The following is a 25,511-nucleotide window of genomic DNA, read 5'->3' on the forward strand; positions in this document are numbered from 1 at the left end:
GATATCCAAAAAAGGAAAGAAACAGTCATTTGATGAATTTATGGATGACGGTGACGACGACACATCAGATATCAGCGCGGAAGATTCCAAGCCTTATCCGGTCTTCACGTGCCTTATCCCCACCGTCCAAAATTTTCTCTGGAACCTAATTCATGCATTCAATTACTCTTAAAATAATTCTTTTACTCGTAAGGAAACGAAAATAATATGGTCTTTTTGTCGTGCACAAGAAACCATCCGTACAACACAGACAGAGAAAGAGATTGCGAACAGAGAGAAAATGACAGGGAAGAACATCCCCTTTTCTTTACCCCTCGTTGATCTACAGACCCCTCTCTCTCTCTGTCTCTCTGTCTCTCTCTCTCTCTATCTCTATCTCTCTCAATCTCTCTCCCTCTCTATCTCTCTCTATCTCTCTCTATCTCTCTCTATCACTCTATCTATCTATCTATCTATCTATCTATCTATCTATCACTCTCTATCTCTCTCTCTCTCTATCTCTCTATCTATCTATCTCTATCTCTATCTCTCTCTCTCTATCTATGTATCTATCTATCTATCTCTCTCTCTCTCTGTTTCTTCTGCTTCTCTTGCCGTTCAGAAGGTAAAGCTGGTTTGTTCAGCGCGTTTTTCTCTTACCTTGAATGAAAGTTGCTTGAACAAGTTGATCTCTTGGTGACATGTCCCACTATTCCATATAATATGGGCCATATTCTCTTCGCACGGAATGCGAGGAGAGAGAGAGAGAAAAATCAATGAAGGTACGTGGTAGGCTGCGATTACGTCTACGTAAATCTCGTGACGATCCCTCGAGATCCAAAGGCTTTCCGTCTTTCCCAAAATATTTTTCCTTGCAACTGTTTTAGAAATTTGGAGTATGGGACAATATTTGAGTTTGACTGGAATATATGGATATCCCATGTGAATAAACTGCATCCATTGGGCGATCGTTTCTTCATCTTCTTCGTGCAGGAGTTTTGCTAGTTGGTGAGGGAGAGTAGCCATGCCGGAACGCCGCTTGACTCGTCTTCACAGTTTTAAGGAACGCCTGAGCGATACTCTCTCCGCCCATCCTAATGAGCTTCTCACCCTTTTCTCGAGGTCTCTTTCTATCTCTCTTTCATCTTCCCTTTGCTTTTCTCACTTTCTTGCTACCTCTCTCTCCCCATCTGTCTTTCTCTCGCTGTGCAAGTCTCTCTATCCTTCTCTCTCTCTCTCTCTCTTCCTCTGCTTGGCTCTCTCTTCCCGTCTCTCTTTCTCTCTGCTAGTCTCTCTCCTTTCTCTCTCTCTCTTTTTCTCCCCCTCTGCTAGGCTCTCTCAACCTCTCTCTCTTTCTCTCTCCCTCCGTCTCTCTTTCTCTGTTCTATTCTCCCTTCCCCCTCCTCTCACTCTCTATTTCTCTCTCTCTGCTATTCTCTCTCCTCTCTCTCTCTTTCTCTCTCTCTCTGCTAGTCTCTCTCCTCTCTCCCTCTTTCTCTCTCTCTGCTAGTCTCTCTCCTCTCTCTCTCTTTCTCTCTCTCTGATAGTCTCTCTCCTCTCTCTCTTTTTCTCTCTCTCTGATAGTCTCTCTCCTCTCTCTCTTTTTCTCTCTCTCTGATAGTCTCTCTCCTCTCTCTCTTTTTCTCTCTCTCTGCTCGTCTCTCTCTCTGATAGTCTCTCTCCTCTCTCTCTTTTTCTCTCTCTCTGCTAGTCTCTCTCCTCTCTTTCTCTTTCTCTCTCTCTTTCTCTCTCTGATAGTCTCTTCCCCCCCCCCTCTCTCCCCTTCTCTGTCTCTCATCCTCCCTCTGTTTTTCCTTTCTTTGTTTCTCCCTCTCTTTTTTCTCTCTCTTACTCTCTGCTTTCCTCTATCTCTCTCTCCCTCTCCCTCAGCTTCTCACTAACTCTCTCTGATTCTCTTTCTGTCTTTCTGGTGTTCTCTATTTCTATCTGCTTTTGTCTCTAAACCCGAGCTTTGGGATATGGGCAGGTTCCTAGAGCAAGGAAAGGGGATGGTGCAGCCTCACCAGATTCAGGCACAGTTTGAAGCTGCAATCCCCGAGGAGGACAAGCAAAGACTCAATGCCGGAGTGTTCGGTGAAATTCTAAGGGCTGCCCAGGTAAAACCACCCTTCTCTTGGTACTATACTACACTAGAAGAAAATTCCAAACGAAGATACAATCAGTTGAAGAAAATTATATCATGTCAATTAAATAAAATAAAAAGGCATAATTCTTTAGTTTTGTAATGGAAGAAGTACAGTCTGTATGGTTTGACATCCGTCAACCATCAACTCAATGTCATCGACCTTGTTAACGTTGATGATGACCTGACCGCTGACGAATTTTGGACCATGGATGGTTGATGGAAACGTTGACCAATCACCATTGACTGTTGAGGATGACACGTACCTTGGATGGTTGAGAGTGTTAGTCGTCAACAGCCTCAACCATCGTTTTCTCTAGATCTTGGTCAAAATAATGGACAACGGCCTCAATATCATGTGAACCCCAACGTCGTCCACCCTAGTGACAACTAGACATGGTTGTTCTGTTCTGTTCTGTTCATTTTAAATGAACAAAAAATTTGCACAAAAGAACTGCACAGGGCTTGTTCTTTTTTCTGTACCTTTTTTTTCAAAAACGAACAAAATTCGCACATTCACACAAAACTAGAACAAAATTCGCACAAAGCGAACAAAAGAACCGCACAAGGGCCTGTCCGATGTTCTGTTCGAATTTGTTTTTGTTCTGTTTGGAAAACCAAACAGAACGAACAATTCGCACAAATTCGCACAAAAAGAACAGAACGGCCATGTCTAGTGACAACTTTGTCCAATCTGAATGTTGATGACCATGACAATGATGGAATTTTTTATATAGCCGGACAATGTGACGATGGTCAACCACTCACAAGTGTCATTGCCATCATCGCATGCGACCATCATCCACAATCTGCTACAGTGCTAAATGTTGTCTGACACAGGAAGCAATTGTACTGCCACCATGGGTTGCTCTCGCCACGCGTCCTTTGCCTGGGGTCTGGGAATACGTCCGGGTCAATCTTAATGAGATGGCCGTGCAAGAGTTGACCGTTGGGGAGTACCTCAAGTTCAAGGAAGAACTCGTTAATGGAAGGCAAGAAAATGAAATTCTTCGAATTTTGGTCAAGTACTGGATGATATGGAAATTGTGTTTTGCAGGTCAAATGGGAATTTTGTACTTGAGCTGGACTTTGACCCTTTCAATGCATCTGTTCCTCGTGCAACACAGTCAACCTCCATTGGGAATGGTGTCCAGTTTCTGAACCGGCATCTCTCCTCAAAACTGTTCTTTGACCGAGGTAGTATGGAGCCCTTGCTTACGTTTCTGCAGGGGCATAACTACAAGGGAGTGGTAATTTTTTATCCCAGAGTTTCTACTTCGCAATCCCTTATCAAGAGTCCGGGGTACCAAAATTGTTATCCCTTAGAATAAGGGAACTAAAACTGCATAATTTATGAAGATGAACACCATTTTGATATTTTTGGCAACAGATGTCTATAATTCATGGTTCTCTTTTACCAAAGTTTCTACTTAATTCCCTATCACTAGTCTAGGGTATCAACCCTTTCCCTTGTGAATATGGACAGTTACGACAAGGGAAATGGACAAACACATACATTGTTTATGAAGATGAATAGCATCTTGAGCTCTTCCTGAAATATTTTTTTGCCACAAGGGTATTTAAAGACTGGTTTTTTCATACTGAAGTTTCTAACTCGCAATCCCATATCAACAACATCGTGTAACAAACCCTTAGTTGTGTGATTAAGGGCAATTATAACTAATGCAATCAACAAACCCAAACATAATTTCTGAAGATGAACACCATCTTGAGTCCTTTTTAAGAGTTTTTGCTACAAATGTTTTTCAATTTTTGGGCATCAAGAAGTATTGAATTTTTTTCTTGGACAAAAGAATATTTTAATTTGTCTTGAAATTGCAGACGATGATGCTGAACCATAGAATCCGCAGTCTCAATGCCCTTCAGTCTGCATTGAGGAAGGCTGGCGACATTGTCCGGAGTGTTCCTCCAGACACCCCATATTCATCTTTTCACCACAGGTGGGATCTCAAAGCGCTTTATTGTCCTATAAAAGTTCCTCATTACTAATTGATGACATTAGATTCCAAGAACTTGGGTTAGAGAAAGGATGGGGCGACTGCGCTGCCCGTGTTCAGGGGAATATTCAGCTACTGTTGGATCTGGTGGAGGCCCCTGATCCAAACACGCTGGAGAAATTCCTGGGCACAATTCCACAGGTCTTCAATGTCGTGATTCTCTCTCCACACGGCTACTTTGCTCAAGCAAATGTGCTGGGCTATCCTGATACGGGCGGCCAGGTAAGTGGGATGAAAGAAGTATGGGAGACCCGTTGACTTAGATCAAATAATGATCTTACTGGTTGACTGGCCAGATTGTCTACATCCTGGATCAAGTTCGAGCCTTGGAAAGTGAAATGCTCTTCAGAATCAAGCGGCAAGGACTCGATATCACTCCTCGGATTCTCATTGTGCGTTTGAAGGCTAACACTTGAACATTCTCATCTTTAAGCTCAAGTTATTCTGAAAGATGCATTTCCTCCAGCTGCAATAATAAAACAAAATAGTGATTCATAGTTCTATATCAGTCAGAAGATGCCGGGTTTTCTGCCTTCTGTCACTTGTGGATTCATTAAGTATCCCATTTTTTTCCAATTTATGGATGGTATTTTATCTGATCTAGGTGACCCGGTTGCTCCCTGATGCTGTGGGAACCACCTGCAATCAGCGCCTTGAGAAGGTTCTCGGCACCGAGCACACTCACATCCTACGTGTCCCATTCCGTACAGAGAAAGGGATTGTTCGTAAATGGATATCTCGTTTTGAGGTGTGGCCTTATCTTGAGACCTTTGCTGAGGTAAGCAGTCTGACCCCTGATTTCCTATAAAATAAAATAAAATTGAAGTCTGCATTCTGACAGGCGCTGTTTATTGTTTAAAAAATTTTCAGGATGTTGCAAGTGAGATTGCTAGAGAGTTAGAAGGCAAGCCTGATCTTATTATAGGAAATTACAGTGACGGGAACCTGGTCGCTTCTCTGCTGGCACATAACCTCGGAGTCACCCAAGTACATATTATTTTTCATTCATAAAAAAATAATTTTCAAATCACACATTTGAATTCATTTTTCCATGACAGTGCACAATCGCACATGCATTGGAGAAAACGAAGTACCCCAGTTCCGATATATACTGGAAGAATTTCGAGGATCAGTACCACTTCTCATGCCAGTTTACCGCTGACTTAATTGCCATGAATCACGCAGACTTCATCATCACCAGCACTTACCAAGAAATTGCTGGAAGGTAAAGTTATCTACTTCAGTAAATCAATCCAAAATTCAAGGGTGGGTCTCAAGGAGAATCTAACTATCGGATGTGGTTTGTGTTTCAGTGGAGAGAGTGTGGGCCAATATGAAAGCCACACTGCATTCACCATGCCCGGGCTCTACAGAGTGGTCAATGGCATCGATGTCTTTGACCCCAAGTTCAATATTGTCTCCCCAGGGGCAGACATGTCAATTTACTTTCCATACTCAGATCAGATGAAACGCCTCACTGCCTTCCACCCCCAGATTGAGGAGCTCCTATACAGTGAAGTCGAGAACGAAGAGCACATGTAAGAGAAAACTTGTCTAAACCTAGTGTTTGGAAACGATGATGAAAATCTGTGGTAATAATTGTCAGTCATTCTTTCAAGAAAAAAATTGTCCAAGTCATCATTCACAGGGTGGGTGACAATGACGATTTTTTCATCCTCACCCAGCCCACAGATGAATGATGCTGATGATTTAGTCACCACCTCTTGTTGTCCGAGGTTAACAGAGGTAGAGTAAAAAGAGGCAATGACGAGACAAGATGCCATGACCATCCTACTTTCAGATGAGAGATGATGACAATCACGGTCATCATCAAACTCACAAGGATGAATGATGGAGGTGATGAAGATTCATCATCCCCATTGGTGACGAAACACTTAGCCTCTCTCAAAGTGCAATCAACTGACTGACTGCATTGACCACAGATGTGTGATCAAGGAGAAGAGTAAGCCGATCATATTTTCAATGGCCCGGCTAGACCGGGTGAAGAATCTGACAGGGCTGGTTGAGCTTTACGCCAAATCCCCTTCATTAAGGGAGCTGGCAAATCTTGTAATAGTATGTGGGGATCATGGAAAGGAGTCCAAGGACCTCGAAGAACAGGCCGAGTTCAAGAAGATGAAGCAGATCATTGAAGATTATAACTTGAACGGTCAGATCCGGTGGATCTCTGCTCAGATGAACCGAGTACGTAATGGGGAGCTTTATCGCTGCATCGCTGACACCAAGGGGGTCTTTGTCCAGGTATTTAAATAAAATTTCTCCATACAAAATTATACTCAAACCTATACTGATTTGGATGTTTGCAAAGCCTGCTTTGTATGAAGCCTTTGGGCTGACTGTGATCGAGGCTATGACCTGTGGACTACCCACCTTTGCAACCATGCATGGAGGGCCACGAGAGATCATAGTTGACGGCGTCTCGGGCTTCCACATTGACCCTTACCAGGGTGATAAGGTTGCTGATGCCCTGGTCAACTTTTTTTCCACTTGCAAGGAAAACCCCAATTACTGGGAGAAGATTTCCAAGGATGGGTTGCAGAGAATCTATGACAAGTGAGTTGCCTGAGATGTTGAATTTGACTTTGCTTTCTTGAATATGAATACTTGTATGGCTTATCAAAATAGGTACACTTGGAAGCTTTACTCTGAGAGGCTAATGACACTCACCGGAGTTTATGCCTTCTGGAAGCATGTCTCTAACCTGGACAGGCGGGAGACTCGGCGCTACTTGGAGATGTTCTACATCCTCAAATACCGGGATTTGGTGAGATTCTATGATATATCCAAAATGATCGTTGGCATTGATCGGCATCGTTGCATGTTCACAACTAGGATGATGATGATGGTGATGATGAGTCGTCGTCATCCATATCTGTGGATGAGTAGCGATGACACTGACGAGTCGTTATCGTCATTCTAATGTCATCATAATGTCATGCTGGTAGATGCCTGGACATATGAGAGATAAAAATCTCATTTAAAGTGAAAATTATGTAGTTATATTCCCCATCCATTATCATTGTCATCATCATCTCAAACTTCACATGTGGATCATAGAACATAGCAAAATCAATATAATTTTGTAACTCCCAGTGAACTGAAAATTGATTATGACACCTGTAATCCTTGATCACATCCTCTTATTCAATGTAATAGCAGAGTATTCAACCAAGCGGTGGAATAGATTGGTTAATGAACTGATAAACGATGTATCACAGCTGAAGAATTCAAGCTCTGATCCTATCGAATAATTAGTAATATTCCTCAGACCTCACTTTGTGTTATTTGTTCTTGCAGGCTAAATCAGTTCCACTCGCTATCGACGGTGAGAGTAATCAAATAATTTGACAGAGTCGTTGGCAGGAAAAACAGCAGTTGACTACCAGAGTTTTCTACCGCCGCAGACATTTTTAGTTGTTTTTCTTCGAGGTCTTTTTTCTTTTCCAGGTCAAACAACAGTTTATTTCCAATACAGTACGCAATAAAATATGACAAGATGCAATCCTGATGTTATGGACGGATCGAAATCGAGAAATTCATCGAGCTACGGCTATAAACCCTACGAATATTACGAACGATTCGAGTGACTGGAGATCTACATGGAAAATTCAAATCCAGAAGAGGAAATTTTCTCAAAAAGCCAGGACGAAATGGATGCAAACCTGGCAGATGGAGGCCGTACGGTAATACATGGATAATTCACCGATCTTGACTCGTCTATCAAGTAATCACCGAACAACAATGCCGTAAAAAGACAAAAGAACTGAATCAACAGAGAAGAAGTGCCAAAGAAACTATTGATCTCCTTACTTTTCGAGATCATACAACTCATCAAGAAGAACAGAATTGATATTTAATTGAAAGGAAACGCGAAATTCTTACTTGGCGGCAGTGAAACAATTCATCTTCTTGACCTTGAAAATTACAAGACGCCATTTCTCATCTGAATCTTCTTCAGATTGTATCCCCAACTAGTGTTGATCGACGTTGACGAAGTTCGCCATCTTTCTTCCGTAACTCGTCATCGTTCCCAACCAGACTAAGTTCAGACTTGATGGGACGGGACGATGACGGGAAAATGACGACTGTTGACACTTACGTCTGGGATAATATTTTTTTTCAAATAAATAGTCTAGACTGTAAAATTATTATTGATATGTTGAGATATAAAGTTATGCACTCTACAACGAATAGTAATATGACATCACTGACTAGGAAAATGACTGATGATAGTTGGGATGACAAAAGTGTGGTTAGATTTGTTTGAAGACTGGGATAATAATGTTTTTAAATATATAGTCTATGCAGTAATTTTCTAATTGATATGCTTGAGATATAATGTTATCCACTCTACAAATAATAGTCATATGATAATCCATGAACTCAAAATTAGGGCAAAATTATGTTGTTGTGAATTTGAGTTTAATTAATAAAATCTATAGCCCTTGACAATTAATTTGACTAGATAATGATGAGCAAGGGTTGTCTCCACATGGAACGGATCTTAGGGAAATAGCTCTCTCTATAGGGTGAATTTGATATGGCGAGAACGGATATGTATAGCGTAAGAGTAGCAGTGGGATGAAGGTAGTGCTCAGATATTAGGATAACTCATATTTAAGTAGAGTGAGACGAGTTGTGCATGAATGGTGGGTCGTGATCAAAGCGAGTGAAAACAAGAGAGTCGGATGAAGGAAGACTTGAAGGAGTATATATTCACCAATGTCCTAAGACGTGAAGGGGTATAACTCCTAAAATGGCTGCCCCTTCCCCTATTTATATTTTACTTAAGTTTCTCTCAAAACCCATTAAGTAAAATATATATTCACCAATGCCCTTATGATCTTTTGCATGTGACCCTCGAGGACCATGTACCATTTTAGTTAATAACATTAGTGGCCCAATAAAAGTTATTGACCAACCTTATTAATTATCTAGATCAACATATAGATTAGTTAACTAAGGATCGATTTAACCCAATTGATAGGTTAAGTTTCTAGCCCGCGGGGTGCCAAGCTATACTTTGTGCTCTAGAAGATACCGACTAGTGTTTGAACTCTCTCATGGAACATATAGATTAGTCAAGCTATCATCCGCGCGAGACTCTCAAATGACTTAAGAGTATGGTTTTTCATCAAACCCTAATCTGTCATTCAATTAGTACTAATGGGTAACAGGACCCATTAGAGAACGCCTTCTCCAATATCATCACTGCCTTGGCCAGGGATTTGCTACATCATCTTCATTGAGTCAATCTCCTCTTATACCGAGGGCGGATGATCCTGTGTTGACCACTCAATCATCTCAGTGAGCTTCTTACTAAATCCAAGCTACGACTTGTTTGAATCCCATGATTTGAGGCTCGTAAGTCGTAGTCAAAATGTAGTCGTCCATTCACGAGATGTCCTTGGTGTCTTAGGTCAATGGATCACTTATACCATCGTGCCATTATTCAACCTGATTGATGTTTAGGTATAGTACGATTAAAGGATTCTTCCAATCAATACGGTGAACGCTTTCTCTAAATAGCACCCACTATTTGTCCTTAGTGTCGCCACAATTGTAGCCACAAGATCCGCTATACATATTATATAAGTAGGATTAGTTAGTGATATTCTATCCAGATAATTCAATTTCCATCTCAACCATCCACCGAATAAGAATTTTTAGAATACATGTTTAAAGACCAGCGATCATTGTATTATGATCTCATCATAATTCACGAGGTCATTTCACGTATTCATGGACTTCATTATAAATATCACACTTGATTAATTAATATTTTAATAATCAACCCAATACACAATGGCCACACAATATCCATCAATCACACCAAAATATTTTTATTTAAGTTCATTGAATAAAATACTAGTTCATTATTAAGTAGTGTAGATTTTAAAATTAAGGATAAAATTTATGGTTTTATATTTTCTTTGACATTAATTTTCTGGAATATCTTTCCATCAATGATACTATTTTTGGTGTTGCTCTAATTTGCATGCTCTGAGACTTTTTGGAATCTACTTTCCCATTCATTTGAAATCTATAACTTTCATAATTGTCTGACATAAATTCATAGTGAAGGTTTCCAGAATACTACTGGGCGCATCATATTATTGTTGTGTAGAATATTACTGACACTTAAATTTTGTGGTCCCATGAAGGTCTTCATTGTAATGGGCTAGAATGCACCATGCCTTACGTTGCCAATGCCACCTTTATAAGCCTTGCGGCTAGAAAGCTGTTCTGCCATTCTCCGGCAATGGGCATGTGCCCACACTTGATCCTATTATATTTTTCAAATAGTGTGCCATTGCTGAGGAGGTAGGTGAATTATTAGGAAGGATTTTTGCATTGATGTCATGATCACATTTTAAAATTTAAATTTAAAAAGTTTTATTCTTCTTTTCAAATTTTGAACTAAGCTTGAAGCAAGCCAATTCCCAAGGCATCCCAACCAATTGATTTCTCTTATTACCAATTGGACAAGGTTGATCCTTACACAGATTTTTTCTTTGAATTATGGTTTTTTATGTGGAAATATTTAGTTTAAAATGGAAATATTAATTCTGAGCATGATGCGGCCTAGTATGTTTTTTATGTGAGGTAGTTCATTTTATTGCTTTTCCCCCGTCTTTATTAGTACCATGTTTTATACATATATTTTAGAGCGTTCTTGTTCCATGCTCTTCAAATGGGGAGGGGAATGACTCTAAGTGGCTCAAGAGACTAATGCTTCAAGATTATGGGTAATCACATCTGATTCTAGGATATACTTCCCACAAAAACATATAGTACAATCATATCTATATTTTAGTTTTGGAGTAGTGGAGCATCAGCCATGATGTAAGACCAACAAGGAGAGCCTAAAATGATTCTTAGGCATTGTGAGGAACCTTTGTGAAATATGAAAAGTATTCAAGTCATTTGATGAGGAAAAACATTCATCTATAACCTGAACAAAAAAGTAAATGATTATCACAACCCCTTTAACTTTATGTATGAAATACATTGAATAGGTATTGAATATATCTATTTTTTATAGATAGAATATTTTAATGAATCATATCTTATCTGATTGTCATATTCGGAATCATGGCTCATTTTGGTCTAAGGCTTATACCTCTACCTGAAGGACAAATGTAAAGGGGAAGATATATGACATCCTTATGTTTCCTTTAACAAGGAAACATTAATGCACTCAAGGATGTCCAATTTTTATATTGTTGCAAACAATGAAATGTATCACATTACATTGACTTAAATTTTCCTGTGTTTTCCCAAGTAGTGCATCATTGTTATCCATTATTCCACCTCATGACCCACAAAAAAGAAAAACTGGCCATTTACACTGTTGAAAAGGTTGAGAGGAATCCTAGTGGGATCATTTCTAGGTTAGGAAAGACACATTCCCTTCACCGCTTCAGCAGCCCATTGCATTGTGATGACTACAAGAGGGGGCTTTCATGTATGTATCCGGATCTTGCTTGGAAAAATTCATGGGCATTTGTTCCATTTATGTTGTGTATGAGTTAATGGTTGTGAAAATGAAACTTCATATAGGTGAAACTTGTATCCTGAGTTGGGATACATGCAGCTTCGAATAGAGAATCAAGTGAGACTTCACCCAATCGTGATCTCTAGCATCTAGCCTCTTCAGCTTGATGGTCAGATATAGAGTGCTAGAACATACATGATATTCAGGAGTTTACAACTCAGAGTATAGACAGCAATGGCACAAACCAATATCAATGCCGTATGATTATACTGTTAACAAATGAACACATCCACTATACTCATTAATATATTTAGTTGTTAGTATTTAAATGGGTTCAAATAAAGAGTGAATAAAAAACTGAGGATTAGGATTAAATATAGATCGGATGCAAGATAAATGGCGAGCATCAAATATAGAAGGGAGACTTATAATTTATAGGACTAAAATAAAGAGTTAACTTTTATAATACATGCTATATTATATTATAAATAAAAACCAATTGTAACGACTTAACTTACGGGCATACAACAATGATTAATGGCCTTCCTGTCTCTTTTTCCTATTACTCCCTTTCTTGTTATTCATGAACAAAAATATGATTTATACAGAAAATAATGTTTAATACTTCAAATTAGTTGTTGAGGCAGTTGATTTAGTTGGTCAACAAGAGGTTAAAGTATCAATAATTTTCACTTTCTCTAGAGGGCTTGTGATAAAATATGCCCAGTTTTGTGTTAGTATGAATGCAAGAATCAATTATTGAAGTTCTGCATAGATAGTGATGAATCTGTAGTTGCACGATTCAAATCAGGTTTATCAGAGAAATGAATCCAAGAAACTTTACGCCTGTAACTAATAATGTTAAAATGTAAAGTCAACAACCACAGAATTTCATACTTAGAAAGAGACTACCATCATAATAGGGCTATTCTCATAACCATGATTGAGGTAGACTCATATATATTAAATTTGTTAGTTCAGGCAACGAGCAAAATAATGTCGTGTGAGGTTTTGAAGAAATCCGCATAATTAGTAGCTAGTCGGGTTAGAATATCTCTTCAATAGCACTGACATTACAAGCTGAATTCACACAGTCAACCAAAAACCAGTTTATGTATCCTGACTACGAAGAAACTCCTGGTGTGACTTCACGCCAGAATATTATAAATGTATCCATCAACCATCTTAAGCTTGGTAATGGTACATGTTTGAAAATCTTAACAATTGGTCCTCTGGAAATGAGTACCTGCGATAAAACTATGTATCTTGAATATGTCATTCAGTGATAGAAATATAAAAAGCTATTTTAGACAATGAAATTTATAATGAATTTCATGATTCTAATTATATTTTGAAGTACAAGACAATCAAGTGAATAGCCCACTAACTAACAACATCGGATGGATTTTACTACCTGGATCTCATTCATCCAGTCCTCTGTCATATTTGGAGAAAGAGCCTCACCAGAAACTTGACACAAAAGACAATTTTAAATCCCACAATTTTGAACTCCAGTAAAAAAATTACAAATTTTGGTCTTGAAATTTCTCATTTTTATAAACAATATGTGTGTGAGTCACATGAAATTTTGAAGTATCATAAGCTTTCCTTTTTACCTATTCATCATTTTTCTTATCAATATTTTGACCCAATTCACTCTCCCAATCTATTATTTTATTGAATTTTAGATATTTAGTAAGCACATTTTGTTTCATCATTTAGAAAAGTGACTTATTATAATATTTTACTTGATTCTAAAAACGAGTGAATTTTTTGTTTACTATTAACATTATTGTTTTGTGTTAGATTATAGTGGATCTCCCTCTTCAAACGTACTTTAAAGCAAATATAATTGTTCATAGGGTGTCTTGTCCACACCCCAGAACAAATTTGAACATCAAAAATTATAGAAACAGTGTAGAGGTAGCACTTAACTTACTTCATCAAGAGTATGCCCAATAAATTATGGATGAAGCAGTCGCAATTGCTGCATACCTTATAAACAAAACGACAACGCCTATCCTTAAAAATGAATCCCATGTGAAGTTCTATATAACATTTCACATGATTATCCCGTTTGGCGAAACACACATCTGGATAAGCACTGCCCTAATCCCTTTGGATGTGTGTTGCCAGTGCTTTAGGGCTCTATGCACAAGCATAAGCTAGACACCAAGTCTGAAAAATGCATTTTTATTGAGTATAGATCAATGTATATTGGATACCAGTATTGAAAAATAGATTATTTAGAGTTTAGATTGTGAAGGCTCATGTAGACCATCCATCACTCTGATCATCTGAATTATCTACATAGCTTAACACATAGTAAAACCTGAATTTTAATGAATACATCGTAAAATCTGAATTTTAATGAATAGGTAAACCATAATGCACAGTTCCTTTCAATTAGAAAAGTAGGTGTTTCAAAGCTTTCCAATCAGCAACATTAGGAGAATGCATTCCAAAAAGCAATTATGAGTACCATTATCTTGAATAGAAGCAGAATGGAAGTCTTTGGATAATGTGGGATTGGAAATTATGGGAATCCAATCACTAGAAACACGTCCAAGTAAAAGTTGAATCATCACTTATAATTAGTGTAATAACAGTAAATAAACTAATAAGTAGAAAATCAAGTGTCTCATTTGAGGATGAAACACAAAGAAATTGATTTTCATTTTTTTTATTGAAGTTTCAGCCAAATATGTGCATCAAATTCACAAACAGTAAGGGAAAACTCTCAGATATCCTAACAAAATCACACCATATGACACAGTTTGTTCAGAAAAAAAATAATGTCGGTGTCATTTTACTCCTGATGAGCTTATTAGAGTGGGGGATATGAGGAGTCTATAATTTGACGTATAGTCAGCAACCATCCCGATCAGTAGGACTTAACATATCATTAGATTAATACTAAATGAACACATACCCTATGCTTGTTAGGAGCTTTTATTCTTAGGGTTCACATAGATTCAAATATAGATAGGGCTTAAGTTAGATAATCAGTGTCAAAGACAGATGGGACAAAAAATGTAAGGGGTAATTGTTACCATAAGTTATATATTATAGAATATACAAAAAAATTATTTACTTAATTTGTAGGAGTACAATAATAACTGATGACCACTCTTTTCATGTCTTCATCTCTCTATCTATATCTCCCATTTATTTCTCTAGTTCTTTTTCTTTTGAATCATTCTGGATTAGTTTCAAATTGAGAGGTTAAACTCCATTCCATCATAAACTGTAGACAAGGAAACAGCTTCTCTCTATAGGAGTCAAAATTGGGAAACAAAGTTAATGACTGAGAAATCTTTCCCAACATAGAGCGAATGGGCATCATAAGTCACAACAGAGAGGACACCTGTGATATAAGAAACTGTTAAGATGTCATCAAACATGACTGCATCTGAAAGTTGCTTTGGTATATCTGAAAACACATAAAGCATGTTCTACTGGTGAGCAATTCTCTTTTCAACTCTTAGAAACCACATGTTCATTACATCCAGGAATTATTTTTTCAAAAACAATAAAATATATGGCAGGCAATTTCATGGAAGATTAATTGTAATATTATGTATTCAGTGTTGTGCAGGGTTCACTATCTATTTTTGAACATTGAGTGGAAGCATGGATTAGAGTGATTCAAAAGAACCTAAGGAATAATATATCGCATCATTGACCTCAATCCAATTGATATAATCTTAGATTATATTTATTAGCCCTAAATTTTGGTTTTTAAATGAATTAAGAATCCAAAATTTCTGGAAAATACATAAACAATCAGACAAAATTTAATCAGCATTAAGTAATTCCCGATAAGTATTTTCTGAGTTGTAAAATTTATTTCTTTATCAGATAAAAGTCAGAAAGATCTGTAAACATAACACACTAAAATTTATAAAATATGGAAAACCATAAAATCATGCTAGAACCTATTTTAATCAATTGAAATAATGATAAGATGCGAATATGGAGATTTTGATTAATATATTAATGACATCTGCATGATGTTTCTTTGTGAATTTGCATTTTATCAATTTCTTTCTTCTTTTGTTTTTATGTCTCCTTGCATATTGAAATATATGTGATACTATGCAATTGATAGATGCTTATTCATGCATTTCTTGGGCTAAATTGATAAGTTATATTGCATATTACCATATTTTCCTAAAAAAATATAAAAATAATTATTTTGAACTAATTTGAATAAAATTTGAGCTTTAAATTTATTCTAATGGAAAATAGAATTTTTAATGATAAAATGTGGTGAAAATTTTGTGATAAATGGATGAATAAATCAAAAGATATTTAATTTTGAATTTTTGGAATTTATATGGGATTTATTGAATATTTTTTAAGTTTTTTAGGTTAAATTCGCAAAAAGGAGGCCAATTAACCACCTTGCTGACATGGCAGGCGCACTTACATGACGCTGTCGGGGCACTCATGGACGGATGTGTGAATGTACTAGAAGAGCAATGGGCGCAAATTAGGAATTTAAAAGCTATCACATGCCTCATTATTTATAACTTAGATTATTTCAAAAGTCTTCCATATGGGATTAACTTTGCCATCCGATTAGGATTTTAGGAGGTAATCTTACCTCCTCTTCTTTTGTCTTTTTCTGCAGATCAAGGGTTGCATCGATTGGACGGTCCATGGCCAATTCGACTATAAAGGAACCAATCTGATGGCCAGAAAGAACCCAAATTTGAAGATGAAGATCTAGTGGTGAAAATTGATCCTGATCTTGATGATCGAACGATCCGATGGCTGAGGATTGATCAGATCATTAAAAATCACTAAAATGGCCACAAAAATCATAGAAAATGGAAATGTGCCTAAAATTTTGAAAAAATCCTATAAAGGGGCATTTTTTTAAAAGGCCATATCTATTGATCTGAAGGGCTTTTTGACTCAAAATTTTTTGGTGGTTTTCTCTCATGACCGCCTATTTTTTTACCTAAAGCCTATAAATAGGCTTCGAATGAATTTTAATTTTATGTTTTGTTCTGTACTCAAAATTGTGTAAGGTTGTGAAAGAAAGGAGTTGTTTAAGCATCTAATTCTTGTGTTCTTTGTGTGGCTTCTAGCAACTGGCTAGCCGGAGTGAAACAAAGCCCAGGGAGATGTGAAGAATTGCACTTTCATCAAAACTTTAGTGAATCCCTTCTGTTCTCATTAGCTGATTCATATTTAAATAAGACGCCAAGGCACCGGGTGAAATGTACAGGTCCATGAAGATATGAATGTGAAGAGAGCGTCACTTGCACAGAGGTGAAATCAAGGTTAGATTAGGATTACTATTTGTTTTAATACTTTTATTAGAATCAAGTTAGGTTTAGATAAAAATCCCTAATTAAATACAACACTTAGATCTTTATGTTTTGTTTTTTCTGCGGGAGATAAACACATAAATACCTTTCCACTATCCTTCTCATCTTTCCATACTCTTAAAGAAACCTCAATTAAAATCTAGATACCTATCCTCCCTGTGGATCGACCCTTGCTCAATCTATCTTAGGATATTTAGTGACTAAAGCGTAATAAATTTATTGTATAAGTTTGATTTGCCTTAAACAGCACATTATAAATACTTAAAATTCACTTATCAATATGAATCTCTCTTTGTCCCTCTTTCATCTTCATAGAAACATTCATCACCAATGTTGTTAAAATATTCATCTTCACTTGCATGTGTCATCCTCATAAATGATAATCATCATCCCAGTCATTGATATATTGTGTTCATATTATTAAGAGTGGCTATTTTCATCCTTATTGTAGTGAAGATTTTTATTGCTGATCTGTCATCATCAAAAACTGCCATTATGCCTATCGTCATTGATAATCATCATTCATCATTGTCAATGGATCATTTTGGATGGCCCGGACACCATGATCCTAATATGTAGTATGCAAAACAGATTTTATGAGTAAGATTAATAGTTATTTTTTCTCTTCCTTTCTCTCTAGTTATTTCCTCTTCAAACCTATTCTACCTTCAACTCTTTATTTCTTTCATGGTATCAGTACCATCAGCCAAACGGCTTCAAATATGTCACTTGCAAATCCATTGGCACAAAATGCAGCAACTTTTGAAGCCTCAGAAGCCATTTTATCTACACACACTAATGCTAAGAATATGCCTCCACTGAGTATTTCAATTCCATTAAAGTTGACCAGTCATAACTTTCTGGTAGTTTTTACTGATCGAAATCAACATGTCTTCATGAAAGACTTTGAAAACTCAATAAAAGTTGTAAACTAACAAGTATCATTGATTGAGATCCATTTCATGCTTCTCTTCAAGATTGAAGTGAGAATACTTTGGTGAATCCAGAGTATTGATAATCTCAATTTTAGGGTAAAAATTCGTCTTTGTTGATTGAGATTATTCAATAAAAAATATCTTTGACTGTACTTAAAAATATGTATTTAGTGATGAGTACGGATCGTCTCCACAGGGAACGATGATTAAGGAATTACTTTCTTATATTAGTGATGATTGACGAGAGGATCGACTAAAATAAGATTCGCGTGCGTGAACTAGTGATATCGACAAAAAGTACATAATTTATAAGTTACTTTAACTTAAATAAAAGAGTAAGCGTACGTGACGGACATGATGATGGACGATGGTATGAACGAAGATAGTGATGACGAGGATCTAGAGACGAGAAACGAGAGAAAAATGAGTGTACAAGTACGATTATAAACCCTAATTATGTTAACTATGGTGACGAGAAAGAGACCATGTAAGGCGAAGATACTTACCTTAGATCCTTATGTTTCGCCAGGATCATGGCGATTTACGAGTGCCAATAAGCTCCCCTCTTCTCCAATGCTTCTTCCCAACACTCAGGACACCAAGAACACTCTTGATGGATCTCAAAACTCATTATTTTTCAATCAGCCCACACAAGTAGGAAGCAAGTTCAAGATGAATTTTACGATGATTCAGGCCTATATTTATAGATCAGAGGGTATGGATAGAAAGAAGAAAGGAAGATGAAGCAACGCTCTTTGCCATCGCCATCCATTTCTGCTTCCGTTGAATATTCCAATCACTACAGATTCCGCACTGCTTTGTAATCCACACGCACTTGTCGTTTTTTGCGCCACGTGCACCTAGAAGAAGTCAAAAAGATAAAAAGACAAAAGAGAGAGAAAAAAGGAAAAGAATAAAGAAAGATCCCTGCAGCTGATGTGGCGGTGCATCAGCATGTGCCATGTCAGCACGGGCCCTTTTTTTCTCCTCTAAATGGAGACACGTGCACGCCACATCACAGTTCGCGGGCCACGTGTACACATGGCTTCGCATGGGGCGGCCACGTCACTCGTCGCTTTAGCAAAAAAAGAGAAAAGTTATAGTAAAAAGTTTGTTTTTGTCCTTTTCTCCCTCGGCCCATGCGCGCATTTATTGAAAAAATATGCATTTTTTGAAAAAATATGCATTTTTTGAAAAAATATGCATTTTTTTTTGTTTGTCCACGTCACCTGCGCAGAAAAAAGTAAAAGGACCTTTTCGTTAGTCATCAATGTAATCATCGCTTTGTGAATCGCGAAGCAACGATTGTTTGGTCAATGATTGGCTGGTGCCAATCATCGATAAGAGCTATGATTTGTCGCCATTTGACGAATCGAACGGTGACACGTGGCGGTGCAAAAAAAAGGGCTTAAAAATATTTTTAAAATCCGTAGTAATTAAAACAATAGCCCAATAAATACATATAAATATATTTCGACTCAGAAAAATCATATCTTTTAATGTCAAAAAATTCCGAAAAAATCATATTCTATCTTAAAAATTAGATTCTTTTAGAATATATGGTTAGAAAAATCCCAAAAAATGCACAAATTCAGAAATTCATTCTAAAAATAGATTTAATCATTTTAAGCTTGATAACATGCAAATATGAGCATTTTTAACATGCAGATAAACATGTAAATATGATAATATAAGGTACTAAAAACGCATGTTATCAGACTCCCCAACTTAAATCATTGCTAGTCCCTTAGCAATGGCATTTAATATCTCTTGGTTGATCCATTCACCTGATAGTCCTTACAACATGAGCTTGAAGTAATATTGATATCAATTACACCTCTAAGTACGATTATACCCATGTAATGCTAGAATGCGTATGAGAGACCCTTGTGATTTGGGAAAGAGCTGGTACTCATGAGGAGTGAAGCCTGCTTCTCGCCGGGTATGATACTATAATCTAGGTAGTGCTTTCCCTATCTTTCTCACATCACTCATTCTCATATGATGGTTCCCCACTAAGCTTGCTCCCTCCTGAGAATAAGAGATAGTCATTATTCACTTCTCATGTAACTACAAAATATCAATTATGTATCAAGGAATCATGTGTGACAAGGCTCCTATCTTACTACCTATAAAGAGAGAAGAGAATGAGGAATGGCTCAAAAGAATGGGTGAGAGGTATGTTAAGGATGACTGATGGGCTTAGAATACTTAGATAGCTTACTCCCAAGATAGAAAAAAGAGTAGAATAGTATGAGAGAAGGAGTGAAGATGGAGGTCATTGACTAAGCCTGGGTGATAATTTAATCGACTAAGCCTGGGAAATAATTTAATCGACTAAGCCTGGGAGCCAAGTAAACATAGATGCTTCTAAGATAACAAGGAAAACCCCACAATTTTTTTAATTTTTTTTTTCAAATGCCCATCTTTTTTTTCTCTGTTTTTTTCCAACAGGGGTGAACATAAATGGAACCTTAATATGGGAATAATGGTTGATCAACTAGACAACATTAGACACATTCAAGGCTAGTACCATGAAGATGAACTCAGAAGAGAGGATTTATGCATGAACAAAGAGAGGTATACAAAGGAAAAGATATCATAACTGGGTGATATCACAAAGGAAAGAGGAGAAGAAACTTGGGAATAAGCATATCATAGTATTTGAGGACAAGCGGGGAATAGATGGGCACCTATAAGAATGAGTGAAATTGGGTTAATGGTAAGGGTAAGCTAGGGAAAATGGGTGAAGAGGATACACATATAGGTTTCAAAAGGTATTTCAAGGTGGCCCAAGGAAAGATGATTTTGTGCTTTAAGAATGAAAATATGACCATTTTTATCTCAAGAGAGATTCACTTAGTGGAGATAAGAAACTTTAGACATGATTCGCTCATTGGTGGGTGGATGATGGTGGCTCACTTGGCATTCCCCTAAGACGACAGTACTTCAATGCTTTGATTTTCATGTCTGCTCCTCATCCTACCAGATTTCCTAACCATTTGGAAGAAAAACACATGCATCTAGACCATGGTTCATACCATAAATAGATCTATTTGATCCGCTACACGAGCCTAATTTCTATACTCATGTTGCTAGGACATGGGGTGACTGATTCTCCAAGATGGTTACATTTATACAATTATATGCAACCCCCCAACTTGAATATATGTAAGGAACGAAAAGATTTTTGGCACCAAATTCCCCCCCCCCCCTATTTGAAATATGCATTGTCCCTAATGCAAGAGAAGAAAACGTAAGGAAGGGGATATTCTAACCGTGATTCTTGTGCTTCTGATGTCACTATCTTGTCGTGGATCTTTGTGCTTGATATGGTTGCTTCCGTTATTATTCTCCGAAAAACCCAAAAATTATCTAGAAACACAGTTAAAAGAGATAAAATGGAAGATTAGTAAATTAAAGGTAAAAAGGAGAAAGAAGCAAATATAAGTAAGAGGCGAATTATACAAATGCAAGACTAAACCCCTGGTTCAAAAAGGTCTACCATTGTTTCCATAGGTTGGGGTTCTAGCTCCAGGTATGGCTTTAACCTTTGTCCATTCCCCTTGAACTGTCTACCTGTATTTGGACCTAAATCAAAACAGCTCCATAATCAAACAGTTTAATAATGATAAATGGACCATCCCATCTGCTCCGAAGCTTCCCTAGAAACAATTTCAATCGAGAATTGTAAAGCCATACTTTCTGATTTTCATAAAAATTTCTTCTGTTTAACTTGCTATTGTGAAAGGCTTTCATTTTATATTTGTGAATTACAGAATTTTTGTATGCTTCATTTCTTAGTTCTTGCAATTCTTGGAGTTGTATCATACAATTTTTCCCTGCATCTTCCATAGCACGATTCAATTTTCTAATTGCCCAATAAGCTCGATGTTGAATCTCAACAGGAAGATGGCATGTCTTTCCAAATATGAGTCTACAAGGGGACATCCCAATGGGTCCCTTATAGGCTGTCCTATAAGCCCACAATGCATCGGGTAATCTTTCACTCCAATCCTTACAATCCGGGCATACAATGTTTTTTAAGGATCTTTTTGATTTCACGATTACTAACCTCAACTTGGCCATTGGCTTGTGGAGTGTAAGGAGTTGTTATCTTATGATGAACCCCATACTTCTTGAGGAGGGTCCTGAAATGTGAATTATTAAAATGGGACCCACCATCAGTAATTATTGCTCTTGGACATCCAGAGGCGTGGGCCCTTGGCCTACGCCTCTCTAGCTGACTTGGTGGCAGAGCTTTACATAAAAAATGCATCATTTTGAGCTCCATTGGAAACAAGTTAAGTAACATCATAAAAAACAATTTCTGATGTCCTGATACAAATTGTAGATCGGCAAAGATTTCTGCGGCGGGCATTTGCTTGCTTAGTGCCCCATATATCAGGTTCGGGAAACATCTTTTGCCCTAGTGATGGATGCATGACAGATGGCTTGACTGTGATGGATGACACGTTAGGAGGTTTTGGTGTTGACGGATGTTGTGAGAGTGTAGTGCTGACCAATGGTCTTCGACAGGTGATGTGATGAGGTGGTTGTCATGAATATGTATTGTTTAATCAGGAAAACAGAGGCCATATAATATATGAGTTTTAATTAAATCATTAAAAAATAAAAGCCCTCCCTCTCCCACTCTTCCTCTCCCTTCGTTTCCCCCCTCCCTCTCTCCTTCTTGCACTCTCCTCTCCTTTGTCATCTCTCATGTGTCTCCTTTAACGTCTCACTCTCCCTCATGCAGGAGAAGGAGAATTGTTTGGGATATCAATTTCAGACTTGAAACGATTTCGTAATCATTTATCATGATTTTCGTGAGCACATTTTTGAGCAAGAGTTTGTTCTTTCCCGAGGATTCCTTAGAGCACTTTGGAGAGGAGAATGTCTTGCTAGAATTCATGGACTAGTGAGGACTTGAATCTCTCAAATCGACTAGATGTCATGCCCTCGCTCTTAAACAGGGTGAATTAATATTTTCCTAATTTTCTGCTACTCAAGTGCTTTCGTTTGAGATACTCATGTGTTTAGCATAATATTTTGTGGCCTTGGTTGTTTGGATTTGTCACATTTAGGGTTATAGAGATGACGATGGATTGCATCTAATGACTGATGCAAATGAGGAGCTTCTCATTTATATTCTGTTTACACAGGTTGTCATGCTGCATTTTGTTGTCGTCTTCAGACGTAAAGAAGTATGTACTTATTATTAATGATATATTATTATTAACTACTCACCGTTATTTTTTAAATTTGTTTTGTTTTTGAACATGGAATCTGCTTTCTGGATGGCATTGCTTTTTTATTTGACTGTATCTATGTGAGTTTAAAATCTACTGCATCATGAAAACAGAGTTTTAGGAGGTGTTTTTTGAAATTGTTCAATATAAAATCCAAATATTATTTTATATGATTCATTAAACACTCACGCTTATTTTCCTCATTTAAACTTGCTTCCGATTTTTTCAGAATTTCAAATATGCCTCTTGGTTCACATTTTTATGGATTACTTAATGCTCTCTAACAAAATTTGCAACTTCCAGAATACAATCATAGCCTGTTGTTATGTTAATTTGAAATTATCCAACAAATAATTTGATTTAATTCTCTACAAAATGCTCATTTTTAATTTGATATCTTATTGAACTACACCATTTTTCCAATTTTGGATTTTAATTTAAATGCTTAGAAAGTGCTACATACTCTGCTAAAATACTCTTGACTACATTGTATTTTCTAATAGACAATTATTTCTAAGCATATGAAGCAACCATGTCTTACAGTTATGGGCATAATTCTCGTTACCATGAGTTGCATGAAAACTATCACGATCATGATTTCTACAATGAAGGTGTACAATCTGATTATCTTCATGATTATAGAGACTCCTTGAATCATGGTGAACATTTACACTATGACATCAATCCTCATATATATGAATATGACCATTCCTACAAGGCCTTAATTTTCGTGAGCATTCGTATTATCTTGAATCTAATGAGGTGACAATCCCTAAATTTTCTCTTCATAATAACCATGATCATCGCTTCCACACTCATGCCATGCCCCCTTTGGAATATCCACACTATGAGTGGGGGAAATCACCATCTTTAGGATTTTCCTCTACAATTTCATTCCAAAATGCATCATCTTCATTTTTCAACGAGCATCATGTGTTTGTTAATGAGTTTGAAATGATTCAACATAAAATTTCTCAACTTGATGACTCTGAAGAGAGTGACCAGTTTATGATGAATCATTTTCTTGAATATGAGGATATTTTCAAACATGAATGTCTTTCTAAAATGATTTTACTCCATAATATGATTAGAGGATTTCCTACTAAAACAAATGATTTGTATGAAAGGGCAGAATACTTCGTACGGATCTTACATATGGAGAAAGATGTTTGTAAATTTTTGAAGGATTTATTAGCATAAAATGGTCCCCTTGAAGAAGATTATTTTCTCAGAAAAATGAAAACGATTAAGATGGAGATTGCTGAAATGTGTAATTTACATTTTTGTGAAGATGAAGTACATGGTATGAGGAATCACAATCAGAATGTTATACTTCTTCTGAGTTAATTTCTCATGATGATATGGGAGAAAAGGTGGAAAGAGATGAGGAAGGTCAGTTTGAAAACACCCATCCTCATCTTGAAGAGTATCAACCTCCTATTCCATTTCCATAAGCACTACGTACTGGAATTTTATGTAAACCCATATACAATAGGAGTGGAGAAGAGATGAATGAATTTTCAAGACATGATTCTTTTGGAACATTGTGCAGGGATAATTTTGGGGAATCATGGATCTCAATGGAAGAGGTGGATGTTATAATCTCTAACATCTACATGTTGTTTCTTGATGACAGAAATCATGTGAAGGAAAATAGCAATTTGAAGGCTTCCATGAGGATGGTATTGATTGATATAGAAATGGAAAAAGAATTTTGCAGTACACCAAATGAATTATTTAAATTTCAACCTACGACAAGGATGAAAAAAATCTGTGATGAAGTTGAGGTTGAACCTTTCTTACGCAAAATTCTTTTACAGATTGGCATGATCATTATTTGAATTGAAATGGCAATCTTCTAGTAAGGTTTTCTTTGCATTTGATCTCTTAAATTTTTTACATGTGTGGACCAAAATTACAAGGAAACCTATTCTTAAATATAGGTATGTACACATGGGAATTGAATTTCTCATACAAAGTCCTTCGAGTTTAGCTTTATGATTGAGACAATTTTTAGTTTGATTTATTTTGCTTGTCCTAATGGGAACTGGGATCCTTTTCCAGTTCTCCTTTATGTTTTTTTTCCTATTTCTTTAGCTGTCACACCAAGTAGGTGGAACCCACATGGAGGAGGAATCAAGGGATGCAACCTTACCGTAACGGGGAGCAGTTTTGAAGATTTGTCCACAACCTGATCTTTTAGGACCCAAATCCTCAACTTGATTTCTCTCTTCGATTTCTATCTTTAAAGACTCCAAATATTTTGTTCATTTGCAACCTCTATCAGTCTTGTTGTTGTGTTTTTATTTATTTTTTATCACGA

The 25,511-nt window shown here is 37.0% G+C and overlaps 1 protein-coding gene and 1 long non-coding RNA gene across 2 annotated transcripts; one reads left to right on the forward strand and one right to left on the reverse strand.

Annotated features, from left to right (window-relative positions):
- Positions 1-7: 7 nt before the first annotated feature.
- LOC144701680 (uncharacterized) lies at positions 8-8,353 on the reverse strand. The gene is made up of 3 exons (XR_013581078.1): positions 8,044-8,353; positions 7,824-7,878; positions 8-145 (listed from the first exon to the last, which is right to left on the reverse strand). It is a non-coding gene; the product is annotated as an uncharacterized LOC144701680 (long non-coding RNA).
- On the forward strand, positions 913-7,663 carry LOC144701678 (sucrose synthase 1-like). Its single transcript, XM_078573413.1, has 15 exons — positions 913-1,101; positions 1,967-2,096; positions 2,963-3,114; positions 3,180-3,372; positions 3,965-4,083; positions 4,146-4,362; positions 4,437-4,532; positions 4,745-4,918; positions 5,011-5,127; positions 5,199-5,365; positions 5,454-5,678; positions 6,084-6,402; positions 6,470-6,714; positions 6,787-6,925; positions 7,459-7,663. The coding sequence occupies exons 1-15, from the start codon at positions 1,004-1,006 to the stop codon at positions 7,507-7,509; spliced, it is 2,442 nt and encodes an 813-aa protein (XP_078429539.1). The 5' UTR covers positions 913-1,003; the 3' UTR covers positions 7,510-7,663.
- Positions 8,354-25,511: the final 17,158 nt, after the last annotated feature.

Source organism: Wolffia australiana, chromosome 4, assembly GCF_029677425.1.
Source record: "Wolffia australiana isolate 7733 chromosome 4, ASM2967742v1".
Taxonomy (NCBI): Eukaryota; Viridiplantae; Streptophyta; class Magnoliopsida; order Alismatales; family Araceae; genus Wolffia; species Wolffia australiana.